The following is a 23,733-nucleotide window of genomic DNA, read 5'->3' on the forward strand; positions in this document are numbered from 1 at the left end:
TATCTCCTGCCATGGCAACAAGCTTTAGGGAAGGGGAATAATGTTTCTTCTTGTGGCTGCCTTCCTGGGTGCTAATTAGTGTCTATCTGAATGGCGTTTTCAGGAACGAAGACTTCTAGCCAATAAAGAAAAGGAGCCATAATGTTACGTCGATAAATAGTCATTAGTCAACTCTGGTGTAACTGCTGCAAGTCTTTATCCAAAGCTATAACAATCAATATACTGTTAATATTTTAACAATACGTGCAACATAGTACCATAATTGGCACGTCAATCTATGATTATTGCTTGATCATTATTATCCATAGCTCAAGGAAATCATTTACATCCTTTGGGTTCACACTTTGGAATTTATTGTATTTTTCAAATTTATATAAAAATTAAACATTTCCAAATGTCCATTACTGTGTAACTTAAAGTCTTGCAGGTGAAGTCATTTTACATTTGACAAAAGAATAGTATTATTTATCATCAAGCTAAACAGAAATGTAAACAGAAATTTAGAGCATAAGCACAGGATATGCCAAAAATGATTGACATGTTTGGTTTGGACCTCTGAAGGGTGCAGGCCAACAAACTGTCTCTATCGTGCAGACTAGGCATTGAGGAGTCATGCAGAGGCTCTTTTTCAGATGATGTGCCACTTATGGACTGTCAGTCAGACCATCTAGGCTTCTTCCTCAGTGATAAAACCCTTATGCAACCTACACTTCCCCTTACATTTTTGTTTTTTTCAGAGATAATGCACTTGTCTGGAGAGACTAATCTAAGGGCAACTATGATAGATAATTGATATTATACTGCTGTCTTTGGACTCAGAGTAGAATCCACTTTATTGCTATGTGATGCACCTTCAGTTGGTTTTCCCTGTGTCCCACTTGAGATAAGTTTCTAATGCAAGTTCCATCTAATGCAAATTTTTCACACGGTACTCACACGGTATGACATTAAGGGTCGATTTACACTGTGAGATTATAGTGAGTACTGTTCCCAGAAACATTCATTCATTCTTTCATTCAGTCTAAAAGTCGATCTCCCAAGGAATGTGCAAAACACTTGTTCGTCGGGTGAAATTATCTTTTCTGTTGCAGAAATTCTTATTATTCTCGGCAGAACGTCATGCGTAAACGGGACCTGTGCTGCTGACAAAAATGGCAATCTATATAAATTGAAGGATTAATTACAGTTTGTTCACTGTGCATCTGTAGCGTGGCCGGCCTGTGTAAATAGACTATTAAATAACTGTTTAAAGGGAACCTGTCAGCAGAAAAAAAATCTATTAACCTGCAGATATGTGGATAATATGCAGGTTAATAGTGTTATTAAACTGGCCAGAGTCAGCACTTGGCTGAACACTGCAGGGAGAAAATGAACTTGTGAAGACACAGCATTTAATCTTAATTATGCTAGATGTATATTTTCAGTAGGCCAGGAGACATAGTTCATATGAGTCAGAACGTTGACTCTTGAACTGATGTGGTTTTCTTCGGCGGGTCAAGAGACAGGCCATTTTTCAAAACAGCCTAAATGTTGACTCTTGAATTGATTATTGTGTTGCCTTCCTTGGAGGACAGGGATGCATTAAACAATTGATGTTTACTAATAGTTTGCTTATGTTGTATAAGTCCATGTAGCTTGTTGACCTGCAAACAGTGAAGGACAAACTACACACATTGATTAAATACGCAAACAATGAAAGTTACTCTCATCCATTCTTACCCCTGACCTGTGGATGATGGCCTAAAGGACAGTGGTGAACTTTAAAAGGAGGATCTGCCAGAGAGAATCTATAGGATTCCAACCTAAGGGACCACGGCCCTAGCTGGAGGAATACAGATCTGTTCCATTGACCATCACTGAACCTTTAAAGATGTTTGGAGAATCCAAGTTGGGACAATCAGGTTACCTGGCCACATACCTCACTGTACTCGGTCAGCTTCCTAAGCTTGTCGTTACCTTCTCTCTGTGGGTACCCGCCAAAAGCGGGGGGGGCTAGTCGGCCCTGGAAGCCTTGAAGTCGCATATGATCTAATCCCGGAAAGCCAGAAGGGTGAGACTCTGTAATTTGCACCATCTTGGGTATTTGCTGGGACTGTTCTAAGTTATTGTCTGTTGGTGGTTCAATAAATTATTGCCACACTGTTTTACCCTCACCTTGTGTTGTCTGAGTGGTATTCTGCCCATGGGAAAGGAGTGCGGGAGTTCAGTGGGATAAGCCTTGGTCCATGCGGGCTTTCTTAAGACAGCCAGGCCAGTGGATTAGAGCACCCATTGATTCGTGTATCTCCACAGAACTTCCCCAGAGTAACCGCATCCCTGGCCCTGACTGACTGTGGTTCTCCATTGGGGCCGGCTGTCAGTCAGTGTCGGGGGTGCGATTACAGCTGCCTCTCTCGATACACAAAGCGGTGACTGAATCCGCCCTACCACCGTCACTGTGACTGAAACCAAAATGCTGCTGGGGGGAATAAAGTTAATTTTCTCCCAGCAGCCTTCAGCTAAGTGAGGGCGCCAGGCAGGTTAATAATGCTATTTTTTTTTTTAAATCAGATATTTTTTATTGTACATACCAAATACAACAGTATCCATACAAATAAACAAGGTACATTTGTGTTTTTGTTTTAAAAGAAACAACCCTTCCCCCTCCCCTCCCCTCTAAAGACCCATCTCCGACCAAACATTACTCCTGGAAAGAAGAGAAAACAAAAAAAAAAAAAAAAGAAAAAAAGGACAATACATACATACTATAATATTTGCAACTTTTTATCACAATCTCTGTCAATACGAGATAGAGAGCCACATGTCGCCGAACAGCATAAGAAACAGTATGTATCAGTATTACGCCCTCTCCACAAGTCTTTCCATGCCACTTCTTTCAAATAACTACCGAACGCTGTCAAATTCCCCTCCTTCCTCAACATAGCATGCTGCCCCCTATCCCAATGATCGTCAATGACATTGCCAACATCCCCCACTATGAGCAACGGGACTCCTCCCCACCTGCCAGATAAATTTAGGATTTCCTGTAGCTTTTTCCCCCGAGAACGGTGGAGGAATATACACTGACACGACACACATCAGTCTAGCGAACACCTTACACACAAGAAATACATACTGTCCATCACTATCCACTACCACCTCCACCTCCTCGAACGGAACACTTGTATGCACAAGGCTTGACACTCCCCTGGCGTAGGTCGAGAATGTCGCATGGAAGGCCTTCCTCACCCATCTTTTATGCAATATACCCGTTTTTCCTTTTAGTGAGTTTCTTGAAGGCACACCAGCAAGGGTCTCTGTTTTACAATATATTGCAAAATAGCCTTACATTTTGTATCATTGGATAGACCTCTAATATTCCAGCTCAAAATTTTAACTCTATCTCCCATCATTTTGCATAATAGTTAACCATCTCTTCCTCTTTCCATTGGTCTTCTTTACCCCCCTAAACTGGGCCCTCTTACCCAAACCTCCCCCCCAAGCCCTCATTATTACAAAATAACCCCCAACCCTACCCTTCCCTTCCCTCAATAACTTACTCCCCCAAAACGTTATAACAGGTTAATAATGCTATTAACCTGCAGATTTACCCCATATCTGCCGGTTAATTTTTTTTTTTTTTTGGTGACAGGTTCCTTTTAATGCTGCATGTTTTACAATGTAAAAGGACGCTTAGTGTTAGAGAAGTTTTAGAACTCAGCAGAAAGATATTTCTTGGTGCAGAAATTATATGATCAGGAGCACTTTATGCATTGAAACCACAGTCAGAGTTTGATCCAAGTCAGAAGTCATCTAATTCTTGTTACGGATCTGCAACACAGAACTAAGGTAGAAGGGGGAAAACTGACCCTGCACTATGACTAGGCTGAAACCCTATGATGGAGTGGGCAACCCATTCCTTGCGAATAGACCCACCGACGATCCTAGGTTAATCTCAAGCAAAGACTTATAGATAAGGGGAAGGGGTTCCCTAAAAGAACTAAGGACTGGGTACAAAAACGGGTCACCTCCTAATAGAAAACAAAGAGAAGGCTGCAGAAACCAATAGAAAACAGAAACTAAGGCTAGCAGAACCAGAGGTACCAGCACTGCACAAATAACACACACAGAAGACAAAGCAAAGCACCAAGCTAGAGCTCAAGCAGATTAACACTGTTGTCCAGCAAGGACAGGGAGGCAGGTGCTGGTTCATAAAGAGTGAAACAAACACCTGACCCAAGACAAACCCAGCACCAGAGGAAAAAGACCAGCAGCCAGATCTCCACAAGAAAAAAAAGATTCTAACAATTCTGTTGTTCACCTGAAGAGAGAATACGGACTTCTGCTTTATATTGATAGTGAGGTGTTTTTTTTAGATACTCTCTCTTTTCCTACAGTACTTCTCAGTTTGACTTCGGGATGATGTGGGGAAAACCAGCTTTTTTTTCCGCTACAATCCAAAACTTAAATCAAGTAGGGAACATGTCTGGCTTCAAAATATGTGGCAGAAACCTTTTTTGAAGAGATCATAGTTCAAGTTACTTTTAAAAGTTTGAATAGTGGAAGAGACTGTTGTGGTAGGAGAGTTCTAGCATATGGAGGATGGAGAAATTTTGACGACGTGAGTATGTTTCAGTGGTCCAAGAGTAGAGTTGAGCGAATAAGTTGAGAATCAAATCGATTGCCAAATCTGAATTTGGCATACTCGTGCCATATTGGTACCTTATTCGTGCCGAATTTATTTTTGACGATCTATACCAAACATAATAGGTCAACTCTACTCCCATTGACTCCGACCACGTTTGGCTGTGTTCGGTGAATATTGCAAAAACAATATTCGCCGCCGATCGCAAGCGGAACAGAATTTTGAAAAATTTGCTCAACTCCATCCAAGAGGATTAGATCAAGTCAAGTACAAGCAGTTTTGTTAATGTGGGATTCAGAAATGAATGGATTAAAGAAGGGTGGTAGAAAGCATGACAGAAAGGTTATCCTGATCCAGTAGACACCTCAAACTGTAAATAAGTGTGAGTCATTAATGGTGATTGGAGGGGTTTATATGAAAACGGGACAAAGGTTACCCGCCCAAGTTTTGCCTTCCCAGTGCACTTAAAAGGCAGCGTAGTGTCTGAGATGGTTCAAAAGCATAATACAAATACATTAAAGAGGATTTATGCTTCACACATTTTGTTAAGGAGCTAAAGTGCTCTAGTCTAAATATGAGAAAGGATACTGATAAATAACTAATCACACAGCTACAGGATGGTACGTATGATCACTCAAATATCAAAATCACCCTAAAATTCATTGTTCAATGTTAACTTTTACCTTTCAACATTTTAAGAAGCATCTTAATTTACAACTAAATAGAAATTGTTGCGGCTGGCAAGCATGAATGTTCTTATTTTAGAAAGTATGGTTGCAGAAATCGAAACTCCCATCAATGCTAACATGCACTTTGATTAAATTATTGCCAATGTGTCATAATCACTCCCCTGAAAGATACTTTTGTCCAATGAAATTCGGAAGAAGTGTTTAAAGCAGGGGTGGGGAACCTCCATCCCATGGGCCGTTTGCAGCTCGTGATGTTCTTTTCTACGGCCCCTGGGTAGATTCTAGTTACAGCGAGCACGCGCAAGCAGGATTCATTACAGAACCACGCCAAGCACGCCATGAAGGATTACCAGTACCAAAGTCAAGATGTACTGGCCAGTGACATACTTTGTGGGCGAAGTCACTGCGCTCCGCAACCGACAACTACACCAGCAGCCCCCACGTTTCCTGTGCTACATATGCCCCATGTCTCATGTGTTCTATTTGCCCAGGCCCCTCCAGTGATGTATATGCCCCATCTCTTTTATGATGTACATATGCCCCAGCCTCTCCTGTCTTGCATGTATGCCCCAACTCCTGTTGTGATTTATGTATGCCCCAGCATTTCTTGTAATGTGTATATGCCCTCAGAGCCCCTTTAATGTATATATGCACAATCCCCTCATATGATGCATATATATCTCTGACCCTCCTGTGATGTATATGCCCAATGTCTTTTATGATTTATATGTTTCAGCCCCACCTGTCATTTAAATATGCATCAGCATCTCCTGTAATGTATATATGCCCACAGACTCCCTATGATGTATATATGCCCCCAGCCCCTCCTGTGATGCATATACAGTTATGCTCAAAAGTTTACATACCTCAGCAAAATTTTTGCTTTCTTGGCCTTTTTTAAGAGAATATAAATAACACCACCAAATCTATTTCTCCACTCATGGTTAGTGGTTGGGTGAAGCCATTTATTGTCAAACTATTGTGTTTTCTCTTTTTAAATCATTATGACAACCCAAAACATCCAAATGACCCTGATCAAAAGTTTACATACCCTGGTCAATTTGGCCTGATAACATGCACAGAAGTTGAAGCAAATGGGTTTGAATGGCTACTAAAGGTAACATCCTCACCTGTGACCTGTTTGCTTGTAATCATTGTGTGTGCATAAAAGCGGAGTGAGTTTCTGGGATAAAGACAGACTCTTGCATCTTTCATCCAGCCACTAATATTTCTGGATTGTGAGTCATGGAGAATGCAAAAGAACTGTCAATGGATCTAAGGGGAAAAAGTAGTTGAACAGTATAGAACAGGAAAGGGATACAAAAAGATATCCAAGGAATTGATAATGCCAGTCAGCAGCATTCAAACTGTGATTAACAAATAGAAAATTAGGGGCTCTGTAAAAACAAAACCATGGTCAGGTAGACCAACAAAAATTTTGTCCACAACTGCCAGGAAAATTGTTCGGGATGCAAAGAAAAACCCACAAATAACATCAGCTGAAATACAGGACTCTCTGAAAACTAGCAGTGTGGCTGGTTCAAAATGCACAATTAGGAGGCACTTTGGTCAAAGTTGAAGGAAAGACGAATGCAGCACGTTATCAGCAAATAGTGGCAGATTTGCAGTCATCAGCCACAAAGTTGAGCATGGGACGTACTTGGACGTTTCAACATGACAACAATCCAAAACACAAGGCCAAGTCGACCTGTCATTGGCTACAGCAGAACAAAGTGAAGGTTCTGGAGTGACCATCTGAGTCTCCTGACCTCAATATCATTGAGCTACTCTGGGGAGATCTCAAGGGCGCAGTTCATGCTAGACAATCCAGGAATGTACAGGAACTGGAGGCTTTTTGCCAAGAAGAGTGGACAGCTTTACCATCCGAGAAAGTAAAGAACTTCATCCACAACTACCACAAAAGACTTCAAGCTGTCACTTATGTTAGTGGGGGCAATACACAGTATTAAGAAATTGGGTATGTAAACTTTTGGTCAGGGTCATTTGGATGTTTTGGGTTGTCATTATGATTTAAAATGACAAAAAAAAAGTAGTTTGACAATAAATGGCTTCACCCAACCACTAACCATGAGTGGAGAAAAAGAGTTGTTGTTATCATTCATATTCTCTGAAAAAAGGCCAAGAAAGCAAAAATTCTGCCAGGGTATGCAAACGTTTGAGCACAACTGTATACCTCCTATATCTCCTGAGATGTATATATGCATGATGTCTCCTGTAATGTACAGTGGGTACGGAAAGTATTCAGTGTACATTAAAAAAGAGTGAAACATTTAAAGGGGTCTGAATACTTTTCGTACCCACTGTATATGCCCCATGTCTCCAGTGATGTATATATGCCCCAGTGTATCCTGTGATATATATGCCCCAGATTCTCCTGTGCTGTATATATGCCCCCAGCGTCTCCTGTGATGTATAGGCCCCAGCATCTCCTGTGCTCTTTTTATGCCCTCAGTGTCTCCTGTGATGTACATGCCCCAGCATTTCCTGTGCTGTGATTATGCCTTTACATCTCCCATGATGTATATGTCCCAGGTGCTCCTTTGATATATATGCCCCAAGCTCTTCCTGTGATGTATATGTACTGCTGCCAGTTCATTTCAAAATTCATTGCCAAATAATTTCCTGCACTCCAGACTGATGCCAACCTGGAAAAGCAGTTGTGAGTAGTATGGTATACAGGGGGTATGGTGAGTGTGATGGTGTGATATGTTATGTGGGTATCATTTTGTGTATATTTATATTTTACAGATTATCATGGTGTTCTCTTGTAGTATGAGTTATTTCCCATCTGATATCAGCCCCCACATTCCAGTACTGTTACCTCTCCACAGGGTCAGTGAATAAACCTGTTTGCTAATATGCTAATGACATATTGAACTACCTTGTTGAAACAATGACCCCCTGTAGTGCCTTAATCCACCAGGCACTTTTGTCAGGTGTGGGAGGCCTGAAAACCACCCCAACCTGTCTGACAACTTCTGGACATAAGGAGAGGACAGGAGCTGGGGGGAATTCAGATCCTGTGTAGAACCATGATGTGAAGAGCATATCAGAGAGAAAGAAGAGTATATGGACTATGCGATCCTCTGTCTGCTGGATTGTTGGACTTTTATCCTGTTACTGAACTGCATTCGTGTTCTGGACTATTTTATCCTCAGTGTGATGGATCGTATATATGGACCTTTTGTGTTTTGCCTAAATAAAGGTCTTGGAATTGTTCACTATTCTCTTGCTCTGTTGATTGTGTGATACCGGAGAAGGAACCCGTGAGCTAGGGGATATAAAGTTTTCTATGGTTTAGCTTACTATTTTCATGCTTCCACACCACAAAAAGTGATTGACAATGCTGCAAGGATACAAACAAATACAGGAAACGTCAATCACTGTGTGTGGTTTAAGGAATCAGGAGACACAAGTTTCCTCTAAAAGTCCTGACATTATCACAGTTTTCTTGTAAATAAACTAATCAGAATCATGAAACTCTATAGATGTCCTATCTGATCATCCTCGCCTCTATCAGATGCTGCCCGCTGATAAGTAAGAACAGGAAACCTGATAGATCAGCTTTAACTGCAACTTACATAACAAGCCACCATAACTACAGAAGGGAAATACCTTACTGCAATAATGCTTACCCAGTACAGTTTGCCTTTTTTCAGCAGGAGAAAGGTTGAACACATTGGCGAGCTCTCCAGAGTCAGATTTGTAAAATGTTTCTATATCTATGGAGAACTTCTCCACAAAGGGGCAAGTATACCTAAGGATAGAGATGCAAGTAAATCACAGCTAATAGCATCAACATATACGTGCACACAAACATACTCCACTAGGTTTACATCTTGGGCACCCCTAATCAAAATTACTGTTATTGTGAACAGTTAATCACGTTGAAGATGACATGATCTCTAAAAGGCCTAAAGTCAAAGATGACACATTTGCTTTGTATTTTAGGCAAAAGAAAAAATATATACAGTACAGACAAAAAGTTTGGACACACCTTCTCATTTAAAGATTTTTCTGTATTTTCATGACTATGAAAATTGTACATTCACACTGAAGGCATCAAGAGAATGCCAAGAGTGTGCAAAGCAGTCATCAAAGCAAAAGGTGGCTACTTTGAAGAATCTAGAATATAAGACATAATTTCAGTTGTTTCACACTTTTTTGTTAAGTATATAATTCCACATGTGTTAATTCATAGTTTTGATGCCTTCAGTGTGAATGTACAATTTTCATAGTCATGAAAATACAGAAAAATCTTTAAATGAGAAGGTGTGTCCAAACTTTTGGTCTGTACTGTATATATATATATATATATATATATATATATATATATATATATATATATATACACTCACTGGCCACTTTATTAGGTACACCTGTCCAACTTCTTGTTAACACTGAATTTCTAATCAGCCAATCACATGGCGGCAACTCAGTGCATTTAGGCATGTAGACATGGTCAAGACAATCTCCTGCAGTTCAAACCGAGCATCAGTATGGGGAAGAAAGGTGATTTGAGTGCCTTTGAACGTGGCATGGTTGTTGGTGCCAGAAGGGCTGGTCTGAGTATTTCAGAAACTGCTGATCTACTGGGATTTTCACGCACAACCATCTCTAGGGTTTACAGAGAATGGTCCGAAAAAGAAAAAAAATCCAGTGAGCGGCAGTTCTGTGGGCGGAAATGCCTTGTTGATGCCAGAGGTCAGAGGAGAATGGGCAGACTGGTTCGAGCTGATAGAAAGGCAACAGTGACTCAAATCGCCACCCGTTACAACCAAGGTAGGCCTAAGAGCATCTCTGAACGCACAGTGCGTCGAACTTTGAGGCAGATGGGCTACAGCAGCAGAAGACCACACCGGGTACCACTCCTTTCAGCTAAGAACAGGAAACTGAGGCTACAATTTGTACAAGCTCATCGAAATTGGACAGTAGAAGATTGGAAAAACGTTGCTTGGTCTGATGAGTCTCGATTTCTGCTGCGACATTCGGATGGTAGGGTCAGAATTTGGCGTAAACAACATGAAAGCATGGATCCATCCTGCCTTGTATGGAGCATCTTTGGGATGTGCAGCCGACAAATCTGCGGCAACTGTGTGATGCCATCATGTCAATATGGACCAAAATCTCTGAGGAATGCTTCCAGCACCTTGTTGAATCTATGCCACGAAGAATTGAGGCAGTTCTGAAGGCAAAAGGGGGTCCAACCCGTTACTAGCATGGTGTACCTAATAAAGTGGCCGGTGAGTGTATATATATATATATATATATATATATATATATATATATATATATATATATATATATATACCGTATTTTTCGCTTTGTAAGACGCTCCGGATTATAAGACGCACCCCAAATTTTGAGGAGAAAAATAGGAAAAAACTTTTTTTAATAAATTGGTGGGGCGTCTTATAATCCATGCGTCTTATTACTTACCAGGGGTTGTGGCTGCGGTGGATCAGGGTCCTAGGGTCGTTGCTGGAGGCAGGAGTGGATCATTGCTGCAGGCTGGGATGAGGAGGTCTGCAGGGGGGCTCCTATGCAGCAGGCTGGGATGAGGGGGTCTGCAGGGGGGCTCCTGTGCAGCAGGGGGGCTCCTGTGTGGCAGGCTGGGATGAGGGGGTCTGCAGGGGGGCTCCTGTGCTGCAGGGGGGCTCCTGTGCTGCAGGCTGGGATGAGGCAGTCTGCAGGGGGGCTCCTGTGCTGCAGGCTGGGATGAGGCGGTCTGCGGGGGGGCTCCTGTGCTGCAGGGGGGCTTCGGGGCTGCAGGGCTGTTTCCGGTGCTGCGGGGGCTCTGCCGACATATTGTGAAAGGCCAGAGCCCCCTGGCAGTTCGTCCATGTATTCCTGTATGACTGACTCCGGGAAAATGGCCGCCGGAATCTCGAGAGATGAGATCTCAGCGCTGAAATCTCATCTCCCGAGATTTCGGCGGCCATTTTCCCGGAGTCAGTCATACAGGAAGGAACGCATGGACGAACTGCCGGGGGGCTCTGGTCTTTCATAAAATGTCGCCAGAGCCCCCGCAGCACCGGAGTAGCAGCAGACAACCGCGGTGGCGGGCGGCAGCGGTGGCGGGCGGCAGCAGCAGCGGTGGCGGGCGGCAGCAGCAGCGGTGGCGGGCGGCAGCAGCAGCGGACACCCCCTCATCCCAGCCTGTAACGGTAAGCGGTATATCTGCTTTGTAAGACGCACCCCCATTTCCCCCCCAAATTTTGGGGAAATAAAGTGCGTCTTACAAAACGGAAAATACGGTATATATATATATATATATATATATATATATATACAGTATATATATATATATTTCATGCTTTACATTTTAAAAATTACAAAAAGTAAAATGAACTGAAGCAAAAGTTTGGGCACTCTGCGTGGTTACTACCTAGTAGCACCCCCTTTTGAAAATATCACAGCTGGTAAATGTTTTTTCTTGCAGCCAGACAAGAGTCTTTCAATTCTTGTTTGAGGGATTTTCATCCATTCTTTCTTGGAAAATTCTTGAAGTTCTATGGGATTCCTGGCTCGTCTTCCATGCACTGCTATTTTGAGGTGTATACAAAAAAAGGTTGCACTCTATGCTAAGCGTCTCATTTTTGTTTCCTAATATTCAAAAACCGTATTGGTATTCATATTTCATATATTTCTCTTTGACATGCCTTAGCACGATAGAGTGCAACCTTTTTTGAATATTGAATATGGAGGTAGATGCTCCCAGTATGCATCTATTCACACTAGTCTGGATGTGCCAGTCAGTTTTTTGTCATTTTGAGGTGTAGACACAGATTTTCAATGATGTTCAGATCAGGGGACTGTGAGGACCATTGAAAAACCTTCAGTTTGCGCCTATTGAGGTAGTCTAGTGTGGATTTTGACGTGTGTTTAGGATCATTATCCATTTGTGGAAGCCATCCTCTTTCCAACTTCAGTTTTTTTTACAGATGGTGTTATCTTTGTATCAAAATTTTTTTGAAATTTAATTGAATCCATTCTTCCCTCTACCCGTGAAATGTTTCCTGTGTGATTAATCCACTTCTGTGTTTAAAGAAATTGTCCACTACTTGGTCATACACCACACTTGGCCCCGATAAAATAAAAAAACGTTATACTCAACTTCCGTGCCGGCACCGTTCCCGCGGTGTTGGCAATCACTTTACCGAGGGTCCCGTGCTGTTGTTGCGACACATGATGCCAGTGCCCAATCAGCGCTGGCGTCACTGTCTCTGCCTTCTTTCGATTTGAACATGAAAAGAAAGTCAGATATCAGATGCAGCCTGGACTTCCTCTTCATGTTCTTGTAGTGGACAACCCTTTTAATGGTTGGCGAGATGAACTTTTCCTGAAATTCTGTGCCCTTTTTTCTCCACATATACCTTTGATCATTGTAGCCAAAGAGTTCTATTTTAAGCTAATCGGTCCACAGGACTTGTTTCCAAAATGCATCAGTCTTGTTTAGATGTTCTTTTGCATAATTACAATGCTGAATTTTATGGTGAAGATGCAGAAGAGGTTTTCTTCTGATGATTCTTCCATGAAGGCCATATTTGTGCAGGGGTCTCTGAATACTAGAAGAATGTACCACAACTCCAGAGTCTGCTAAATCATTCTGAAGGTTTTTTGCAGTCAAGCAAGATTTCTAATTTGCCACTCTAGCAATCCTACAAGCAACTCTCACTTTCTTAATTACAATTCGAACTGAGGAAAAGGCAACTTGAAAATGTTTTGCTATCTTCTTATAGCCTTCTCCTACTTTGTGGGCCTCCACATTTTAATTTTCAGAGTATTAGGCAGCTACTTAGAAGGACCCATGGCTGCTGTTTTTTGGACACAAGGTTAGAGGAAGCTGGGTTTTTATCAAGATGGGAAATTTGCATCACCTGACCTTTCCTAGCGATGATAGTGAACAAGCCATACAGGCTATTTAAGGTCTGAAACCTTGGTCAAAGTTATCTGAGCACACATATCTTCAAGGGTGTCAAAACTTTTGCATCGGCCCATTTTCCTTTTTGTAATTTTTTTTTCAAATGTAAAAGACGAAAATATTTATACAGGTCCTTCTCAAAAAATTAGCATATAGTGTTAAATTTCATTATTTACCATAATGTAATGATTACAATTAAACTTTCATATACTATAGATTCATTATCCACCAACTGAAATTTGTCAGGTCTTTTATTGTTTTAATACTGATGATTTTGGCATACAACTCCTGATAACCCAAAAAACCTGTCTCAATAAATTAGCATATCAAGAAAAGGTTCTCTAAATGACCTCATTGACACCCTCAAGCAAGAGGGTAAGACCCAGAAAGAAATTTCTCAACAAATAGGCTGTTCCCAGAGTGCTGTATCAAGGCACCTCAATGGTAAGTCTGTTGGAAGGAAACAATGTGGCAGAAAACGCTGTACAACGAGAAGAGGTGACCGGAACCTGAGGAAGCAGTGGACTGAGTCTGGTGTGGAAACATCCAGAGCCACCGTGCACAGGCGTGTGCAGGAAATGGGCTACAGGTGCCGCATTCCCCAGGTAAAGCCACTTTTGAACCATAAACAGCGGCAGAAGCGCCTGACCTGGGCTACAGAGAAGCAGCACTGGACTGTTGCTAAGTGGTCCCAAGTACTTTTTTCTGCTGAAAGCAAATTTTGCATGTCATTCGGAAATCAAGGTGCCAGAGTCTGGAGGAAGACTGGGGAGAAGGAAATGCCAAAATGCCTGAAGTCCAGTGTCAAGTACCCACAGTCAGTGATGGTGTGGGGTGCCATGTCAGCTGCTGGTGTTGGTCCACTGTGTTTCATCAAGGGCAGGGTCAATGCAGCTAGCTATCAGGAGATTTTGGAGCACTTCATGCTTCCATCGGCTGAAATGCTTTATGGAGATGAAGATTTCATTTTTCAGCACGACCTGGCACCTGCTCACAGTGCCAAAACCACTGGTAAATGGTTTACTGACCATGGTATTACTGTGCTCAATTGGCCTGCCAACTCTCCTGACCTGAACCCCATAGAGAATCTGTGGGATATTGTGAAGAGAAAGTTGAGAGACGCAAGACCCAACACTCTGGATGAGCTTAAGGCCGCTATTGAAGCATCCTGGGCCTCCATAACATCTCAGCAGTGTCACAGGCTGATTGCCTCCATGCCACGCCGCATTGAAGCAGTCATTTCTGCCAAAGGATTCCCGACCAAGTATTGAGTGCATAACTGAACATTATTATTTGATGTTTTTTTTGTTTGGTATTAAAAAACACTTTTATTTGATTGGTCGGGTGAAATATGCTAATTTATTGAGACAGGTTTTTTGGGTTATCAGGAGTTGTATGCCAAAATCATCAGTATTAAAACAATAAAAGACCTGACAAATTTCAGTTGGTGGATAATGAATCTATAGTATATGAAAGTTTAATTGTAATCATTACATTATGGTAAATAATGAAATTTAACACTATATGCTAATTTTTTGAGAAGGACCTGTATATATTTTTTTTTTCCTAAAGTACAAAGGAAATTGTATTTCATCTTCGACTTGCTTAACTGTTCACAATAACAGCGATTTTAACTATGGGTGTCCAAACTTTTACATACCCCTGTACATATAAACACTAGTAGCCCAAAAGGAATGTATCACCTATATTTTGTTTTATTAAATACATCTTCATAGGATGACGTCCTCTTCTTGTCTTCACGCTGCGGCTCCGGCGCAGGCGTACTTTGTCTGCCCTATTGAGGGCAGAGCAAAGTACTGCAGTGCGCAGGTGCCGGGCCTCTCTGAACTTTCCCGGCGCCTGCGCACTGCAGTACTTTGCTCTGCCCTCAACAGGGCAGACAAAGTACGCCTGCGCCGGAGCCGCAGCGTGAATACAAGAAGAGGACGTCATCGTAAGAAGATGGGAGGCCCCGGACCGGACCGCGACACCTATCGGACCGGACCGCAGTGGGACCGCCCCTGGGTGAGTAAAATCTAACCTCTTTTTCTCATCTTTCAGGATACATCAGGGGCTTATCTACAGCATTACAGAATGCTGTAGATAAGCCCCTGATGCTGGCGGGCTTAGCTCATCTTCGATTTTGGGGGTGACAGGTTCCCTTTAACAGTTATTGTTAATGGTGTGATCAACAGCATATGGTTGTATTCCTTTTCATTGTTATCCCATCTGTGATGATAATAAGACCACTGGAACTCTGTTGGGGTGAAAACAATAAGATGATGGGATATTTTATAAATATTGATAGTGATATAGAAAATAAAAAATACTAAAAACATGTCCATAACCAATGATTCCTTAACAATATATTTAACAAAATGTTATTTTAGGGAATCTTTTCCCTCCTGAGGATTCTTTTCTTTGCAAAGTTTTCCATAATACTCCAGCATCATAATTTTGTTAACCAATTTCCTGCTTTCATGTAATGGATTTTTGAAAGATTAAGTTGCCATCTCTACTGGAAAGAAGACAGCTCATAGTACTGGTGTCTTCTGAGAACCACAGAATAAATTCAAGGATCCCCAGATTTGTGTGGAACAATAATGTTGTAACATTGGCTTAGAGTACGTACACTGAAACACAAATAATTTCTGTAAAAGAAAAAATAAAATAAATTACTGCAAGTACCACGAAGCGTACTATAATACTGCACTGGTACTTTAAGCACAGACCTTTTGATCCTAATGGGAAATCCAGGGTGGTAGGCATGAATTTAAATTTGAGGGGGAGGTAATACTTTCTTAGCAATACAAGTGGAAATTGGAGGAATTCCAAATGTGCAGTTAGAAACACTCAAAAGAGAAAAGTGTAACAGCATGCAGTTAATTTATCATGCAAATTAGTTTTTTTTATTATGAAGAAAGCATGTATGAAAAATGGTTAGAAAGGGCAGTTCATGTTATCTAAATTTGGAAAGTGCTTCCATGTAACAATTAATTTTTCACATTTTGTACCTTGTCCGCGTATAGGGATAAGCATTCCAAGACTCTTCTTCAACTCGAAGGGCAGCTTTTGGTAAGATGGATCGAAACCAACTGGGGATGTGCATGCCAATGTGATAGACCTTGTGTGTGTACTGACCGGAGCCCCCAGGACCGTCTGTGTATGGTCTGTTCTCCAGGATTTCCACACCACTGCCTTCCCCACATGTCTCTTCTCTGCTCTTTTTCTGTAAAACAAAAAAACTTATAAACATCAGTAATGTCCTTGTTGATGAAGTTCCTAAATTTGACCACTACAATATATGGCTTCAACGAAAGATACCTTTAAATAACCTTTTTTGTGGAATTTAAAAAGAATCTGTCACCACATTTGACCTATCTAAACTATTCATATGAGCATACAGGTTATAGGTTGCTGAAAAAAAAGTCCTATCTGTGTGCCTCAAATCAGGTGCCTTGTTGTTGAGAAGTCATATTTTATCACTTTATATGACTCTGGGGAGGATGTTGTCTGGAAGATAACTCTGCCTCCAGAGACTATTTTGAAGGGGAGTTACCAGTGTGATGTGTAATTGTTACCAGTTTGAAGGCCACTCTCTGCTCTGCTGATCTCACGGTAGAGATCTGTGTGATTATACCTGACACATCTGCAGGTTCCTCTCAGCTTCAACTTCCAGCTCACAGGCAGACAGGTTTGCAATGTTGATGCAGTACAGCAGAGCTCAAGAGCTGCAAAAAATGTGTTTGCAAGAAGACAAAGTTCAGTTCTGTTGTTCTGTGTTAGTTACTTGTCTCACACTGGTAACTCCCACTTCATGTAGGAGGCAGAGTTATCTTCCAGGCAGCATCTGCCCCATAGCCTGGAAGTGGTCACTTATATAAAGCTATAAAAGATGATTTCTCAACAACAACACATCTGATATGAGATGTACAGGTAGGACTTTTTCAGCAGTATATTCTATAACCTGTGCACCCATATTAATAGTTCATATAGGTAAAATGTGGTGACAGATTCCATTTAAGTGTATTCACTCAGCAGAAGCTTAGAGAATGATGTGACGTGAACAACTCTTTGCATTGTCTGGATCTTCAAAACTAGATCATGTTATACACCCTGATTTAAAGAATTTGATCTGAAATACTCAATTCTTTTTTTTTTTTCAAAACCTTCATTTGCCTTCAGAGAAGTAATTTGAGGTAATACGTGTGTTACGTGTTTTGCAGAAGTCAGGAGAAACTAACTGTACCACACAACAGCCTTATACTGAAGCTTCAGATGCATGGACGAGGGGACACAATATGCACATGGGCAAAACGCTGGTTAGGGGACAAAGTCGTTAATGGTACCTTCTCTAAATGGGATATAATCAGTAGTAGGGACCACAAGGATTTGTGTTGGGACAAGTTCTTTTTAATCTCCTTATTACTGACCTTGTGCAGTAAACTGAAAGTAAAGTGTCAGTATTTGCTAATGACACAAAACTTTGTAGGATAATAAAAACTGAGCTAGTGGTATAATATTACATAATGACCTAGATAAAACGCCTGCATGGGCAAAAGCATGGCCAATGAAGTTTAATATTGATAAATGTAAAGTAATGCATCTAGGCCGCAGAAATTGTACTACTGCATAAACAGTAAGGATTACAGAACGGGAGAAGGACTTGGGGATTCTGGTTAGAAGTAAGCTGAGCAGCAGTACTCAATGTCACACAGCAGCTAAAATACAGAAACAAGACTTTAGGGTGCGTAAAACAATAGAAATTCTATTATCTCAATGTTTTATTACGCCTCTATAAATCATTTGCAAGCCCACGTCATTGATATGAGACCCAGTTTTGGCTCCACATTTTAAAAAATAGAGTCAACTCAAAGGTGGGCAACTACCATATACTATATACCCGTGTATGAGCCAAGTTTTCAGCACATTGTTTTGTGCTGAAAATGCCTCCCCTCGGCTTACACACGAGTGATGGTCCCAGTTTATGGCAGGGGAGGGGGAGCAGCAGGTCACAGGAGGCAGGAAAACCTGTGCCCACTGCTAGAGATAAATGAATATTCACGGCACTGGCAATGAATATTCATTTATCTTATAGCGTGCGCCCAGTTACAGCTGCAGGCTTCCAGCAGCTGCTGGGCTATAACTGGTGCCCGCTCATTAAGGTAATGAATATTCACCTCTCTCAACTCCTATACGCATGGAAAGAGGCAAATATTCATTACCTTAATGAGTGTAACACGTGATCGCCCGGCCGCATGAGCTGCTGGCACAGGAACGAGATGCTACGAGAGAGCACAGGGAAGGTAAGTAGGATGTTGTTTTTTTTTATGCTTTTCTCATGGGGGCCATACATACATTGATGGGGATGAGGAACCATGCAGACAAGGATGGGGATAAGGAACCATGCAGACAAGGATGGGAATAAGGAGCCATGCAGAGAAGGATGGGGATGAGAAACCATGCATACCAGAATAGGGATTAGGGGATGATGCATACCCCAGCTTATACTCGAGTCAATACGTTTTTCGAGGCAAAATTAGGTGCCTCAGCTTATACTTGGGTCGACTTATAAACGAGTATATACGGTAGATTATTACATGGGGTGGAAGGGCTCTCCTATAATGAGAGGATAAAAAAGTTGTGCTTGTTTAGCTTACAAAAAAAGACTCATTGGGTGTGATCTCATGTATATGTATAAATATAAGGCCTCATTCAGACGTCCGTGTTGCAGATATGTGTTGCATCTGTTATTGTCACAGATACAATACATATCCATTGTAATCTAGATTGCAGTTCACAGGTTCGTGTTTTTAACGGACCGGAGGTCTGGGCAAAATACATGGAGACATGTCTGTTTTTTTCAAGCAGCATGGATGAAAAGGGTTCATACAAGTCTACGGGTCCATGAAAAACACGTACAGCTGATGATGGAATCAGTGTGATGTCCGTGTTTAACGCTGCAATGTATAGAAGAAGCTTTGTAATTTATTTTATTCTTTATTCATCCATGAAAAACATTTTTGAAACATTGATGGGCAAAATGGACACACGGACCATACACTGATGAAACAGTGATCCAAACCACTAATGACACCGGTACCATTTATTCACATATGTGTTTAAAAACGGATGTGTGAATGAGGTCTAATATAAAGGACTAGCACATGATTTATTATTTCCAAGGACCTTACAAAGGACCAGGGGGCACTCATTACGTGTGGAGTAAAGGCAATTCTGGCACCTAAATAGCAAAGGGTTCTTAAGAGTTAGAATAGTCAGACTGTGGAATGCCCGACCACAAGAGACACTATACCAGCATTTAAAGGGAATCTGTCAAAAGATTTTTGTCATGTAATGTGAGAGCAGCATAATGTAAGAGCTGAGACCCTGATTCCTGTGATGTGTCACTTGCTGGTCTGTGTGCTGTCATTTTGATACAAATATTGTTTTACCTGCTGCAGATCCGCCTTAACCACTGATTGTACAGTGTACACTGTACATCGACAGAAAGCTGCCAATCAGTGGTGGGGTGGGAGTACACTGAGCAGTTGACTAGGAGGCATAAAACACCTAGTACTGTAGTGATAATCTCCTGCTGATAAAATACTGATTTTATTGAAACAGCAACACATAGCCTAATGACACATAACAGGAATCAGGCTGTCAACCTCTACATCATCCTGCTCTCATAGCAAAAACTTGCTGACAGAATCCCTTTAAAAAAAGCTAGCTGCTTTAGCATTGTGGGTTAAAATAATATAGTGATAGATAATGTATAGGTGGATTAGTAAGATGTTACTTGATGGACCTGTGTCTTTTTTTAACCTATGTAAGGCTACGTTCACATTAGCGTTGTGCGACGCAGCGTCGGGCGCCGCTGCGGCGACGCATGCGTCATGCGCCCCTATATTTAACATGGGGGCGCATGGACATGCGTTGCACTTGCGTTTTGTGACGCATGCGTCACTGCGGCGCACGCGTCAGGGTGCACAGGACGCAGCAAGTTGCATTTTTTGTGCGTCCAAAATCAAGCAAAAAAAGGACGCATGCGTCACAAAACAATGCGTTTTGCATGCGTTGTGCGTTGCGTCGCCGATGCGTCGCCGACGCAACACACAACAACGCAAATGTGAACGTAGCCTAACTACAATACACAAAACAAAATGTATTCCTTGGAATCAAATAGTTCACGCAATCAGAAATTCTTTATTGTTCCTGTTTTGATGCTCAGGAATAAAAAATGTAATTAAAGCCAAAGTTTACGGCTTATAAAAATAAAGATAACATAGACAACTACTAAAATCTTAGCAAAATAAGTCCGTTTTTCTTACATTTCTTACAGGAATTCTTATTGCTGCAATAATAAGTTACAACACAATGTAGTAACCCACAAGTGACTATGCTGTAATTTGTCACAACCACGTTGACTGGGAAGTAAGTACATTTTGGCTCTGGCAGTTAGGCTAATGAAATCTCTCCATTTATTAAGTGTTAAGTGGATGTATTATTCATTGTATAATATTTTGAAGCTAAATGTAAAAATGAAGTAAACTGTATATGAAAATCTAAGTTTTGTAGATACCCACTATGAGATTATTCAGGCAACGTATCTAATTTCAAAAGCAAGGCACCAGAATTTATGAGCTATCATTAATTATAGCAGCATAATAAATTAATGGCACGTACTTACTAAGTGAACCCAAAGAGCTTTATTTTGTAATTGACAATTTATAAAGCTCAACTGCAAGTGATGTCACGAAGCAGCAGGTTCATACGCTCATGGTTGAGGAAGTGCATATTTAAGCTAGGAATTTTAAGAATTGACAGCAAACTGTTACCTTGAATACGAAAGTGTACTGAAAAACAAAAGCAACCAAAATTGCAGAACATTTTCAGTAATCGCCACCGTGGTTAGATCAAGTAATGTGCCAGAATGGAAATTCACAGCCACAACCAGTGTAAACAGAGTAATTTAGCTCTTCGTCCAGTAAACAGTGCCACTGGCAGAGTTAGGCTACGTTCACATTAGCGTTAAGCTAATGTGCGTCGGGTTTGCGTCGGCGATGCAGCGGCGACGCATGCGTCATGCGCCCCTATACTTAACATGGGGGACGCATGCGTTTTTTTTTTGTTGCGTTGTGCGACACATGCGTCTTTTTTGCCGCAAGCGTCGGACCAAGAAAACGCAACAAGTTGCATTTTTCTTGCGTCCGATTTTCGGCAAAAACCGACGCATGCGTCGCAAAACGCAGCGTTTTTGCGTGCGTTTTGACGCGTTTTTGCGTGCGTTGTGCGTTGCGTCGCCGACGCAACGGCGCACAACGCTAGTGTGAACGTAGCCTTATAAGCCTACACACCAACTGCAGTGACAAGTTAAAATGGACCAAAGGTTAAAGCACCACTCCAGAAATGTTTTACTTATTTCAGAGCTGGAGTGGTGCCAGGAATATATGCTCCCTGATCCTAGTCTCATACTTCCCAGTTGCAGTCTTCAGTTTTTCCAGGCGCCTCTCCGGTTCTGATCCGCCATCTTGTGACCGTAGCTTCTGACTGACCAGATGTCAGAGGTAACAGTCACAAGCTCTCAATGTAAGTCTATGAGAGCCTCGTTCTTGTTCTCAAAGACTTGACTTGTGACTTCCAGCTCGCCTAACAAACTGGATCGATCCTGCAGGTCACAACCTGCTGGAAACCGACCGAAGTGGCGTCGACAACAGATGAAGATGGCGGCTAGTAAGGATATTGCTATGGCAGGAAACTTAGATATGTGACACCACTCCAGAGGTAAAGTAAAAAAAAATGCTGGTGTGGTGCTTTGACCCCTTCACACTGCAGCCCTTTTTAGTTTTTGCGTTTGTTTTTCGCTTCCCAACTTCCTAGAGCCATAACTTTTTCATTTTTCGTCAATATGGCCATGTGAGGGCTTTTTTTTTTTTTGCGGAACGAGCTGTACTTTTGAACAACACCATTGGTTTTACCTTATTGTGCACTCGTAAATGAGAAAATAAATTCCAAGTGTGGTGAAATTGCAAAAAAAAAGTGCAATTGCACAACTGTTTTTTTTTTTGTTTTTTTTACCATGTTCACCAAACGCTAAAACTGGCCTATTCTTATGATTCTCCAGGTCATTGCAAGTTTGTAGATACCAAATATGTATAGGTTGTTTTTTCATTTAAATGGTGAAAAAATATGCAAAGTTTGTTACTAAAAAATGCGTTATTTTCCGACACCCGCAGCGTCTCCATTTTTGGTGATCAGGGCCTGGGTGATGGCTTATTTTTTGCACGCCGAGATGTCATTTTTAATGATACCATTTCGGTGTGGACACGATCTCTTGATCGCCCATTAATGCATTTTTATGCAATGTTGCAGCGATCAAAAAAACGTAATTCCGGCGCTTTGATTTTTTTCCACTACGTCGTTTACCGATCAAATTCTTTTTATAGCTTGACAGATAGAGCGATTCTGAATGCGGCAATACCAAATATGTGTTTTTTTAATTTTTTCTTGTTTTATTTTGAATGGGGTTGAAGGAGGGTGATTTGAACTTTTCTATTTTTTTATTTCTTTAATATTTTTAAAAACTTTTTTTTTTACTTTTTGCATGCTTCAATAGTCTCCATGAGAGACAAGAAGCTGCAGTTGTCTGATCGCCACTGCTACATACAGGCGATAATCAGATCGCCTGTGTGTAGCAGAAATGCTCACTTGCTATGAGTGACGAACGCTGGGTGGCGCTCATAGCAATCTGGCAATGACAACCACAGGGGTCTTCTGCAGACCCTAGGTTGTCATGCCAACCCATCGGCGACCTGTGGTCATGTGACATGGGCGCCGATGGGCGGAATTAGTTACGCGCTTCCGGCGCGATCACATTAAATGCCGCTGTCAGATATTAACCGCAGCATTTAACGAGCTAAGAGCCGTGGGTGGATCGCGATTCCACCCACTCTGTTAGGGGCACATGTCAGCTGTTCAAAACAGCTGACATGTGCTGGGAAAGATTTGGGTTCAGCGCCGGAGGCGCAAGGGAGGGACACAACATGCAGAGTTAAATGTACGACGTATGTTGTGAAGGGGTTAAGCATTGGACTTCTACTCCATTCATTCCATATATAACTGTTGGAAACAGTGAAGCCTAGTACAACACCACAGAAGTCCTGCATACAGGCTATATTAAAGGGAATCTGTCAGTAGGATCAACCCTCCTAATCCATCTATAAGGGCATGTAGGTCATAGGAAACAGAATAAAATGATACCCTGATATCTGCGATCAGATGTCTTATTCCAGAGAAATCCATGCTTATCCTATATGTAAATGAGATGTTAAGATCTATGGGCCGCACACTGCTGTGCAGGAGAATCTGCTTCTAGAGATTATTTATTTATTTTCCAATTCTTTTTATTAGTTTAAAACAATACATATCAAACCAGTAACATGTCATAGAATCCATGCCAAGTTGTCTTTTCC

The 23,733-nt window shown here is 41.5% G+C and overlaps 1 protein-coding gene across 9 annotated transcripts in view; it reads right to left on the reverse strand.

Moving 5' to 3' along the window:
* Nucleotides 1-23,733, reverse strand: part of PITPNM2 (phosphatidylinositol transfer protein membrane associated 2) — a 441,487-nt gene that overhangs the window by 160,231 nt on the left and 257,523 nt on the right. For all 9 annotated transcript variants that reach the window (XM_077293187.1, XM_077293186.1, XM_077293190.1 and 6 more), the window contains 2 exons: nucleotides 16,273-16,487; nucleotides 8,970-9,091 (listed from right to left, as the gene is read on the reverse strand). In XM_077293187.1, coding sequence (XP_077149302.1) covers nucleotides 8,970-9,091; nucleotides 16,273-16,487 — 337 coding nt within the window. The remainder of the gene's footprint in view (nucleotides 1-8,969; nucleotides 9,092-16,272; nucleotides 16,488-23,733) is intronic.

The sequence above is a fragment of the Ranitomeya variabilis genome, chromosome 1 (assembly GCF_051348905.1).
Source record: "Ranitomeya variabilis isolate aRanVar5 chromosome 1, aRanVar5.hap1, whole genome shotgun sequence".
Taxonomy (NCBI): Eukaryota; Metazoa; Chordata; class Amphibia; order Anura; family Dendrobatidae; genus Ranitomeya; species Ranitomeya variabilis.